Source organism: Cotesia glomerata, linkage group LG3, assembly GCF_020080835.1.
Source record: "Cotesia glomerata isolate CgM1 linkage group LG3, MPM_Cglom_v2.3, whole genome shotgun sequence".
Taxonomy (NCBI): domain Eukaryota; kingdom Metazoa; phylum Arthropoda; class Insecta; order Hymenoptera; family Braconidae; genus Cotesia; species Cotesia glomerata.
In genome coordinates this window covers 10,010,509-10,022,579 of record NC_058160.1, presented here as the reverse complement: position 1 = coordinate 10,022,579, position 12,071 = coordinate 10,010,509, and the positions used below count along the sequence as shown (strand labels likewise).

At 33.6% G+C, this 12,071-nt stretch overlaps 1 protein-coding gene across 1 annotated transcript; it reads left to right on the top strand.

Moving 5' to 3' along the window:
* Positions 1 to 144: 144 nt before the first annotated feature.
* Positions 145 to 11,546, top strand: LOC123260525. Its single transcript, XM_044721664.1, has 4 exons — positions 145 to 300; positions 367 to 551; positions 10,820 to 10,936; positions 11,178 to 11,546. The coding sequence occupies exons 1-4, from the start codon at positions 145 to 147 to the stop codon at positions 11,296 to 11,298; spliced, it is 579 nt and encodes a 192-aa protein (XP_044577599.1). The 3' UTR covers positions 11,299 to 11,546.
* The last annotated feature ends 525 nt before the right edge of the window (positions 11,547 to 12,071 follow it).

Genomic DNA, 12,071 nt, shown 5'->3' with positions numbered 1-12,071 from the left:
TTTTTTATTAATAAAAATTCATTTTATTACCGGAAGTTAAGCAATAAGTATTTATTTGAGTACTTAGCGAGTTTTTAAAAAGTTAAACCGTTATATTTATCACTGTACTGCGAGTAAAAAGTCAGTTGTAGTTTTAAACTCGAAATGACAACAAATATCAATCCGAGTTTTTTTCCTCTATTAATTTTATTTACAATTCTGGCAATTGCGGAGGCAAACGATCTAGGTTGTAAGTCTAACAGAACAAAAAGAGAGCTACCAACGAGATATCTAATATTTCCCCAGGGTAGCAACGTCCAGGTAAAGTGAATTTTTTTCCGCCGAATATATTAGACTGAAAAAACAATATAATGAATGTAAATGCAGTTGATTTACTGTCTGACGATCGGGACCTATGCCAAGCCGGAAAGCTTCTTCACGGTAGGTGTGACTGCGGGGCTCGCTTGGGAGCTTCCTCACAGAGAAACGGTGCCTTATCGAAAACCCGCCGAGGTTTACCATCGCCGCAGCAGGAGAGAGTTGTATCCGAAAGTTGAGTCAATGTTGACCACGTAAGTCATTAAATCAATCTAATTTAAACTTTACAAAAATCGATACCGAAGAAAACTAAAGCTGTGAAATATTTATGAGATTTTTTTTCAACTTCCAGAGAGCTAAAAAAAATTCTTGAACCAAAAAAAAATTTTTAAGAGCTTTATTTAAGGAGATCCACCCGAAGTAGGGTAGGGCAGGGCTAGTTGATCACTTTTTGGTTCGATCTTCCATAACTTTAAGACGATGTATCGGATTTAATCAAATTATATACTGTTAGGTTTGTAATTTAGTCTTTTTCAAAAGGTCTAGCGACACAAAAACGATCCGAGTCCAAATTTTCAAGTTATTTCCGGAAATACGCGAGCGCTTCAAATTGCTCAACGTGCCCCACTAGTGAGGCTAGTTGAGCATGGGTATGAGGCTAGTTGTGCAATGGCTAAAATAGACGGAATGACTGTATAGAATGATATGAAAACAAAATAAAATTGTAATCAACAAGCAAATATGTAATTTATTATAATTCTACATACGTATAATTATGATTATAATAATAATTATAAACATAACAATATTAATTATAATTATGTTTTATATATTTATTAATATACTATCAATATGAGTTATTTTAATTTTTACACATGATATTAAATCATCACATGTACAAATCAATTGATAATTATTAATTTAGTGAAGAAAAATTTCATTTTTTAATATTGAAAATATAGTAGGGCTGGTTTAACACGCAGTCAGCGCCTTGCTCAACTAGCCCCAATTGAGGCAACAAAATAAAAGTTAGGTTATAAAAGAATGATAAGAATTAAAAATAAACAATCATATATAATCGAAAGAGCAAACATTAAGTCATCTTTGAATACTTTCATGATTACAAAATAGCATTTTTAAGCGAGTGTAGGAGAAAAATTCTAAAAACCTATTTTTTTTTTTCACGCAAAAAAAAAAAGAAAACGTTTTGTCAGTCTAAACATCGGACGGCAGTTGACTTTCGCGCGACGTGTTCTCCTCTCGTAACCCTTTCTTTTCACCATTTACACTTTTGTTGTAAGTTGCTTAGTTTTCGAGATATTTCGATTGCACAACTTTCCCCTACGATCAACTAGCCCCGCCCTACCCTAGTCAAATTTTTAAAACTTCCTGAAAATTTGTAATTTTAATCTACGTAGCCTAATAATTAATAAAAAAATTAAAAAACAGTAGGTTTCCGGGATATTTAATGAAATAATTAGGTTTGAAAATTGTAATTTTTACATGTAGGTAAATCGAGATTCCACCAGCCATGTATTTGGTTAAGAATTTAATGCAATTAACGATTTAAAAAAAATTTTATTTTCATTGAATTTGATTAAAAAAATAATAAGCTTTCGATTAAAACAATAAAAAAGTAGATTTTCGAATGTATTACGGAGATATTTTATATTTTTTTTGAAAAATCACAAGGAGCTTCGATTCTTTAAAGTCTTGTATTTGACTTGGCAACACCGCTTGCGCAGTTACCTCGGCGCATAAGTAACCACGATTTTTTAAATGCTAGAAGATCTTAGTCATTTTAGTTAGACAGTAAACATAAATAAATTTTAAGGTTAGGGAACTCTTGCGGTGTTGTCAAGGGGGAACACCACTGTGACGATCGAAAAAAAGAGGTGATTTTCGGGAATTTTTTTGACAGGGAAAATAAAAGAATTTAGGAATCGGGTTTTTTTTTTTATTTTATTAAGGGTACATTGAAGATTATTACCCTAAATTTTTATTAAAAAATATTTAATTATTACAAAGTTATTAACAATCTAGTCTAGCACTGGAGAAAATTTCCCCCCTCCACGGTCGGTTCGATTACTCAAAAAAACAGATCATCTGAAAATAAAAATCCAAATTGCTTTTTAATCAGTAAGGATGTAGTTATCGTCGCACGTACGGAATTGGAAAAATTTTTATTTTAAATATTTTTTTAGCCGGGTTAAAACACAAAAAAACCGTAAGAATAGTGAGAAAATTTTCAATCAGTCACCATTTTTTTAAAAATTACTGATTAAAAAGCGACTTGGGTTTTTATTTTCAGATGATCCGTTTTTGAGTTATCGAACCGACCATGGAGGGGGAAATTTTTTCTAGTGCTCTACGAGATTGTTAATAACTTTGTAATAATTAAATATTTTTCAATAAAAATTTAGGGTTATAATCTTTAATGTACGCGTAATAACATAAAAAAAATCCGATCCCCAAATTCTTTTATTTTCCCTGTGAAAAAAATTCCCGAAAATCACCGCTTTTTTTCGATCGTCACAGTGGTGTTCCCCCTTAAGTGTATACCGGTAATTCAGAGTGCTACATTTTTTATTAGTCAATTAAATATTAATAATTATTCAATGAGTAAATTTTTCGGAAATTTCCTCAAAAATATTATTAATTAATTTAAAAATTAATTTTAAGATGCACAACAAAAGTATTTCTACGTATTATTTTTAACTTCCCGTTAAGAAAATCGAAGATTTTCAAAAATCGGGAAGTTATTGGTTTTACCCCGTTTTTCGAAAATCGAGTTTTCATCAGATCTCGACGTTTTGAGGCCCTAGGAAGCTTCCCTGACTACTCCCGCGAGGTTGTCACTATGTCTGTATGTATGTATGTGTGTGTGTGTATGTGTGTATGTGTGTTTTTTTTTTTTTTTTTTTTTTTTTGTTTTACGGGGGGGGAATCCTTTTTACGGATTCTAGGCATAGTTGTTTGGCCTGGATATGTGGCGACTCGACGCAGTGTCATACTAAAACTCGACGCTAGCGCCCCTACCCACTAAACCCTAAACCCCTTTTCCTCTTTCCCCTAATCCCTCATGGAAACCGCCGTTAGGCATTACTTCGTGAGGGGAGGATCTAGCTACTGCTTTTTCTTCTGGTAGCTAAGGTGTTATTTTACCTTTCTTCTAGTTGTTGTCATTTGCTCTTCTTCTTTCGATGGAACGCAAGTCTATAAGGACTTCTGTTGCAAATGTGCTGATGGCGTTCCAGGAGGCTCTTGATGACAACATTGCTTCTACTATTGTCTCTGGTTGGATTTTCTTCTTTAGGATCATCTCCAGCTCATCTCGCTGTGGGTAAAATCGTGGGCACTCAAAGAAAACGTGCTCCGCGTCTTCATTGATTCTTGGGCAGGACGGGCACTCCGGTGAATCATCATGCTTGAAGCGGTGAAGATACGTCCGAAAACATCCATGTCCTGACAACAACTGCGTCAGATAGTAATTGACCTCGCCATGACTTCGGTTTAGCCGAACGTCGATCTTCGGTATGAGACGGTGTGTCCATCTCCCTGTTGTCGCGGCGTCCCACTGCGATTGCCATCGTGCGATGCTGTTCTGCCGTTCTTCAGCTCTGAGTTCCTCGGCACTTTGTGTGGTTGTCCTCTTTCGTTGGTAAAGGTTCCGTCTTTCCTCAGCTAAGACTCTGAGCGGCAAAGTTCCGGAAATGACACACACTGCTTCCTCTGATATTGTTCGAAAGGCGCTTGCAACTCGTAGGGCACTCATACGATATATTGGTCCAGCTTTTCTCCATGAATCTTGCACCTATAGTGCGTCAGCCCAAATGGATATTCCGTAGGTGAGCACCGATATGACTACTGATGACAATAGTAGCCTCCTGCTCTGCTTTGGGCCTCCGACGTTCGGCATCAATCGTGCGAGACTAGCTCTCACTACTGACGCTTTCGTACAGACGTGTTCCACTTGCTGCTTGAAGTTGAGTCGGGCATCAAGCATCACTCCCAGATATTGTATATGAGGTTGTGATGTGATTTCTCGGTCACCGACTTTTAGCTTAATTGTTTCAACTTCTTTTCGGCTGGTAATAAGCACTGCTTCGGTCTTCTGCTTGGCCAGTTGTAGGTTCACTGTATCCATCCACTGGTTGATCTTCTCAAAAGTGATGTCAAACAGATGTTGAATCTCGTCGAGGTGTTTGGCGACGATCACTGCGGCAACATCATCCGCATACGCTACCAGTTTGACACATCTTGGAAGCTTCAGTCTCAGGAGCCCGTCATACATGATATTCCACAGAAGTGGACCAAGAACAGAGCCCTATGGCACACCACCGGTTATATCATACTCTTTCGGACCATTCTTTGTATCGTATTTCTAAAATAGCTAATCACTAGTCTGCGAAGATATGTTGGCACGTTCTTCTCGTCGAGAGCTTGCATGATGTAGTCCCAATTAGCGGAATTGAAAGCATTTTTGATGTCCAAGGCAGCCACCAGGCAGTACTTCTTCGTTCCACCCTTCCATCTAGTTCCTGCGATTGCCTCTTTGGCCGTATTAACAACCAGGTTGATCGCGTCCAGGGTTGATCGTCCTTTCCGGAATCCATACTGGTTGTCTGCCAAGAGTGGGTCGACTACTGCATCTATTTGCTGATGGATGATACGCTCAAATATCTTACCCACCGTATCTAGCATGCAGAGTGGTCGGTAAGATGACGGTTCTTCTGGCGGCTTCTTTCCTTTAGGTAAAAGTACTAACCGTTGCTGTTTCCACTTACGAGGAAAAGTCCCCTCCTTGAGGCATGCGTTATAAGCGTCTAGAAATAATTTTGGTGCTGCCTTTATGATGGTTTTCAAGACTATATTAGGGATTCCGTCCAATCCCGGCGCTTTATTATTTCCTACCCGATTACAGGCCTCCAACAATTCTTCTTCAGTGACAGGTGGAATGTCGTCCAGTTCATCTTGCGTTGACTGATAATTGAGACTGTGTTGCTGTGGAAACAGCGCAGTGACGATTTTCTGAAGGAGTTGGGGACACGTAGGTGATGGCATTTGTTGTTTCTTCAGGTGCGTCATGACCACCTTATACGGCCGACCCCACACGTCTTTGTCGACCTCGTATATGAGCTCTTTCCAGCATCTTCCTTTGCTTTCTTTTATGGCCTTATTAAGTTCACGACGAGCTTTTTTGTACTCTGCGATCAGCACTGCAGAGTTAGGTCGTTGATAGCCACGCTGTGATATTCTTCTCTTTCGATGACACTTTACGGAGGTTGCTGATATGATCATTCCACCAGTGTACCGCAGGTCTTGAATTCATAAAACGTTTGCAAGGCATACTGGCATCACAAGCTTGTGTTACTCGCATCATCAGGGCCTTAGTATGTTCTTCTGCACATCCAGTCTCTATCGGATCACTATCGAGGGCTGTTAGCAATACTTCTGGGTCAAGAGATTTCACCTTCCAACCGAAGGTGTTAAATTGCTTGATAGGCCCCCTGAGGTTCTGGTCGTTTGACGTTTCCCAGAGTATCGCATGATGGTCACTGGCAGTGTAGATGTCCAGTACCTTCCAGTTAGTGTTACCTTTAGCCTTGCTGGTACTGACAAAAGTGACGTCTACAATCGAGAGTGTATGTGTGTGTGTGTGTGTGTGTGTGTGTGTGTGTGTGTGTGTGTGTGTGTGTGTGTGTGTGTGTGTGTGTGTGTGTGTGTGTGTGTGTGTGTGTGTGTGTGTGTGTGTGTGTGTGATTCAATTTTATCGCGGTTGGTGCCATTTGAAAAGGATTGGCCAAACTTAGATTTTGAGTATGATTTGGACCGATTCGGATCAGTAAATTTTGAGAAATCTTAAAAAACTAAGAAAAAAAATTTTTTTAAATGTGGTTTTTTTTGGATAACTTTTAAACGGCTCCACCGATCAATTCCAAAAACTAATCAGATCTAGGTAATAAAAAACCACGTCGATCACCACCAAGCTGGTCGAAATCGGTTGATTCGTTCGAGAGATATCGTGAACGAAAGAAAACCGAAAAAAGTGTTTTTTCGGGATTACTCCGAAATTTTCGGTTCGATCAATTAAAACCTGAAAATAACTTATGAGAATGATAAAACTACGTCGAATGCCGCCAACCGCGTGAAAATCGGTTCATCCATTCAAAAGTTATTGCGATTTGAAAATTCCAAAAATAGTGTTCTATGAAACTTCTATCAGACTTTTGAGCTGGGAGAGCTCAAATGCATAGAAATATTATCTCTTTGAACTCAGCGAGCTCAAAATATCACATAAATTAGGGAAGGGGGGGGGGCAAAATGGGGTACTTAAGAAACCGTTATGATTTTAAGGACTTAAATATGCTGATTTTTCTCGTTTTCAGTCGTAATTGAAGGAAAATAATCAAATTTCAAGTTGCCGTAGAAAAATTTTTTTTTTTTTTGCGGGCAAAATGGGGTACCCCCTGAAAAAGTGAAAAAAAAATTTCATTATCCGAAAATGAAATGTCGTTAAAAAAATAACATTTTCTTATCGATAAGTCTACGAAAGAACCCAGAGAGATGAACAAATCACCCAAAAAAGAAACATTGTTATAGTTGACGCAATATACTCCTAACAAAAATTGAGGTAGCAAAAAAAAATTTTTTAATTTTGTAGTAATTTTTGACGGGTTTCGCTTGAGTAAAAATAATATCAATATAAAAAAAAGAGTTCCCTTGAGAAGATTCTAACTTTTGGATTCCCGGTGAAAAATTTTTTAGACATAGTTCTCGCGCAATTCCAAGCAATAGCACGAAAAAAAAACATTTGTAATTTTTTTGCACTCTTTTTCTTGGTTTAGGGATTCAGGAAAATTTTTTCAAGTTGAATGATCTTGTAGGCCTGAAGATCTTACTTTGTAAATTAAATATCTCACAAGCCCACTAAATGATTTTGAAGAAATTGGCGGCCTCTGACACAGTTTTCTGAGCATTGATAGTTAAATTATGACATCAAAAATTATCCGAGAATAAATTTCGAAGTTATTTGAAAAAGACATTCTTTTAGAATGGTTAGTTTACACAGAAAAAAAGGTTCACTTGAGCCAAGAAAATATTTTTCTTCCTAATTATTACCTTGAGCGAAAAAAAAATTTTCTTTTTGACACAAGAAATTTCACTTATTCCAACAAAATTAACTCTCTTGTTTTAAGAAATGTGTATCTTGATCTAAGAAAATTTATTTAAGTCAAGAAAATCTTCTTGTTTTGAGAAAATTAAGCCTCTTGCTCCAAAAAATTAAATATAAAGATAGAAGTAAATTTTCATTAATATTTTTATTGATTAACATATCAAATGGGAAGATCAAATAATGTTGAATCATTTTTTTTCATTCAATATGTATAATTGCACGCTAAAATAATATAAAATGGGTAACAAATATTCAAGAGAAAAATTTTCTCAAGGTGAGAAAATTTTTTTTTCAGCTGAAGTAGGTGGCACTGCTTCCCTAAAGTATCTAAAAATCTTGATCAAATGTAAAATTTTATTGCATCAAGTATTTATGATAACTTGAATTAAGAAAAAATTACTTCCACCAAGAATAGAATTTCAAGAAAAATTTTTATTTCGGGCAACATAACTTTAGTCTTCCTTCAGGCACCTGAAAATTTTCTTGAGCCAAGAATTTTGTTCTCCAGTCAAGAAATTTTTCTTTCTGTGTAAGATTTTTCTTCGACACATTAGAGGTTTACACTCACATACACACGCGCCGACAGATATCCTCGTAGGAATATTAAGAACTAGTTCCTAGGACCTTAAAAATGTGAAGATCAGATTAGAACATGATTTTCGAAAACTGACATGGAACCAATGACTCCCCGATTTTTTTTTTTTTTTTAATCATTCATTTGTAAAGCGAGAACTTAAAAATTTAGAAAAAGTAATCGTAGATTTGAAAAAAAATTTATTACGATGCACAATGACGATAAAAATTACTGTAAGAAAAGTTAGAAAAAAAAAATTTTTTTTGTTTTTTTAATTAAAAAATTTTTTTTTCTTTTAAATTGTAGGAAATGACGTTAAAATATATTTTAGGAAGCTGAAAGAGCTTTTTGGAAAAAAAAAAATTTTTTACAAAATTTTGGGGGTACCCCATTTTGCCCCCTCCCCCTCCCCTATATTTTAAGCTCAAAAATCTCAAAAATGTCATAAGTACAATTTTAATCGCCCAGGTATGGAATTAGCGGGAAGTTGCAAGGATGGCCTTTAGGGTGACCGTTTTTCTAATTTTTTTATAGATATTCTTTACACTAGAAGAATACCTGGATCTCGTTAAGTAGAAAAAATTCTTGAATTGATAAATTTTTTTGCAGGTACAAAAAAAATTTTGTCTTTCTATTTAAAAAGTAATATTCACGTTTTTTTGATAAAATTTTTTATAACCAAATTTTATCAATTCAAACCTGTCTATATGTCTGGATGTAGATAATAAATAAACATACTTTATGGATAGTGATCAATATAATAAAGATAACCTCTGGTTGATGGCAAGCTATCAAGCTTAAGACAATCTATATACACAGGAATAGCTCGGTTTAGTTTATAAGATATCGATATTGCAGTACTATCACATGCCCTGGGGATACATTTTGGAGGCTGGCAATTTCCGTCCGACCGATGAGTTCTAACGATGTTATCCCTCTACTAATATCATTTTCCCTGGTATTATGCCCTCCCGCCAAAATAATTAAACAAATCACCATAAGCTTGGAAAAAAATATTCTTTAATATAATAATTCATTAATATAATAATATATTAATATATTATTACATACATTAATAAATTACATACATTAATATATTCATTAATATAATAATATTCAAATTCACTCAATTACCCGTCTCCGACATTTACAAACATGAATTATCTGCATTTAATATTTACATACACTTTACTCATAAGTTATATGAGTACAAGTACAGCAAGTTGGTTATTACACCCCGGGAAAGATGTCAGTAGCAGCACTGAGCTGTTACCCTTCTACTTCTACTTCAGTGGGTTCTTAACCGCGTAACGTCATATCTACAACACGGCTCTTGATATTTACCGCTCTAATGTTAAGCTTTTCACGGACTAGACATTGAGTCATTTAGTAACGTGACGTTGAGCTTGTTTTCCTGTTATCACTCTACGACGATAATAAACTTTGTTATTATTATTATCGTTGATATCATCACTCAGTTATTTCATAAATAATTACCCGTAATTTTAGTTAACAATAACAATTTACCCAACGTATTGATTTTGGATTGACATTATTTATTATTTATTCGTTAAATTAATAATTCAAATCAATCATCCGAGTAATTAGGAGTGCTTTTACTCATTACCGAAGTATAATATCCGCCCCAATTAAGTGCTTGTGACATAGAAGCTAATTTCAATTCTAAATAGCAAAATTTACTTGAATATTGATTTTTAAAATTATCTCGCAGTCTGATACTAAATTAAAATCTTTTGAATATTCTAGATACGAAAGTGTTAATATTATTATTATTATTATTATTATGATTGTTATTATGATTATTATTATTATTATCACTATATTATTAAGAGAATAAGCAAAATTTTGTGGCCAATGTATTTATTTGATAAAATGGGTTTTTATGGTTAAATTTGGTATCGTTGAAAAAGTCTTGATCTGGAATTATGTCTTTTCACGGTTTCATATCATTCTCACCAATAGTCAATTTATGATGATAAGTATTTAGGCTTCATTCGAAAATACTCTATCTCTAGATACATAATTAAGAAATGAGCTTGTATCTCGTGAACTATTGACATTTTTAAATACATAAGCTCATCCCGATGTTACATTCATCAAGACCTTTTATTTAAGTACCCACATCAATTTTTCATATATTTATGTGTATTATATATATGTATATGTAAAAAATATATCAAAATACATGTGGGTACTCAAATAAAAGCTCTTGATGATTGTAACATCGGGATGAGCTTATATCTTTAAAAACGTCAATAGTTAAAAAAGTACAGTGCAATTTAACAAAAGTCATTATTTAATAAAGCGAAATTTTATTTATTCATAGCTCACAAGTCACGGCAGTCATATAGTGACTGCAAGGTTGCTAGTTATAATTATTATTATCATTATTATCATCAATAACTTAAAATTGTTGTTGAATAATAACGACCTCTTTATTAAATAATAATAATAATAATAATAATAATAATAATAATAATAATAATAATAATAATAATAATAATAATAATAATAATAATAATAATAATAAATTTTTGTAAAAATTTATTATTATTATTATTATTATTATTATTATTATTATTATTATTATTATTATTATTATTATTATTATTATTATTATTATTATTATTATTATTATTGTTATTATTATTATTATTATTATTATTGAAGAAAGAGAGAGAAATAAATTTCCATGATAAATTGAAGACATAAATGATTAACAATAAAGTACGATGTCTTTGTCTTTGCAGACGGGGTAAAGACGGAAAAGCTTGCGTACTTAAGGCTCTTTGTCAAGCAGCAAGAAGAAATGACTCCGACGTTGGAAAAGGCACCTTTATGCAAGAAATTCTCTTTTCTATATTCACGTGAGTGCTCAACGTTATTTACTCTGTTATTAAAATCACTTTTCCCATTTTCTGTTTCTCATTTATAAACCTGGTGACCTTGTCTATTTCATATTATATTACATTATATATTCATATGTCACACGAAGCCCCATAAAAAACTAATCTTATTTATTTTGTTATTATGCTCGAGCATTAATTCAATTAACTGCTTATTTTATTAAATAACTTTAAACTATATTATTTAATATTTTCTTTACAGTTTACCCAGTGGTTCTTATGACGTCGATCCAAAAACTCGGTACGAGCTAGCTCATGACTCGATAAATGATTGCGACCATCTGTATCCTACATGCTCCGATTCGTTTTTTACATTGAATTAATATATAATTACGGACTGAAGAAAATAAAAAAGAGATGAAGAAAGAAAAGAAGAAATAAAATAAAGAAAAAGTAACAAGAAATAACGAGATAAGTTTTTCTCGTGGGGTTAAGCGATATTTTAACATCGATAACGGTTAAATTCACCGAGGACTGAACTTGGTAGTGATAAATTTATGAGACGCTTACAGCGCTACTCGAGGGAAAGTAACTGAGAAAGATAGTATTAAAATGACGAGGATGAAAACAACCCCGTGGAATTTTATTAATAACCGCATACCTACTCTATCATTTTTACTTAAATTTATTATATTTTTTTCTTTATTGAAATTTACATTAATAAACATTTTGTATACGCTAACATGCTTTATATTATTAATTTTCTTCTTATTATTATTATTTGCGTATAACTTTATGACAAATTTATTTTTTATGGCTCAGAGAGGAATAAAAATATTATTTACATATGTTGAAGTATTAAAATATACGTATGAATGTCACCGGGAACAAGGAAAACGTCATCTAGGATTAAAACTTTAGATATCACGAGTATGTACTTCTATTTATATTTATACAAATGCAGGAGTGTAATTTCCTGCCGACGAGCCAGTGTCGCAGTTCATCGTCGTATACTAACAACATCCTTCATATGTTCTCATATATGTGCACTGTACAAATATATACATAGCAACAGAGAGATGAATAAAAACTAAAAGGCTAAACGTTTTTATAAAACTATACAGCGTGTGTATAATAATAATAATAAATAAAGAAA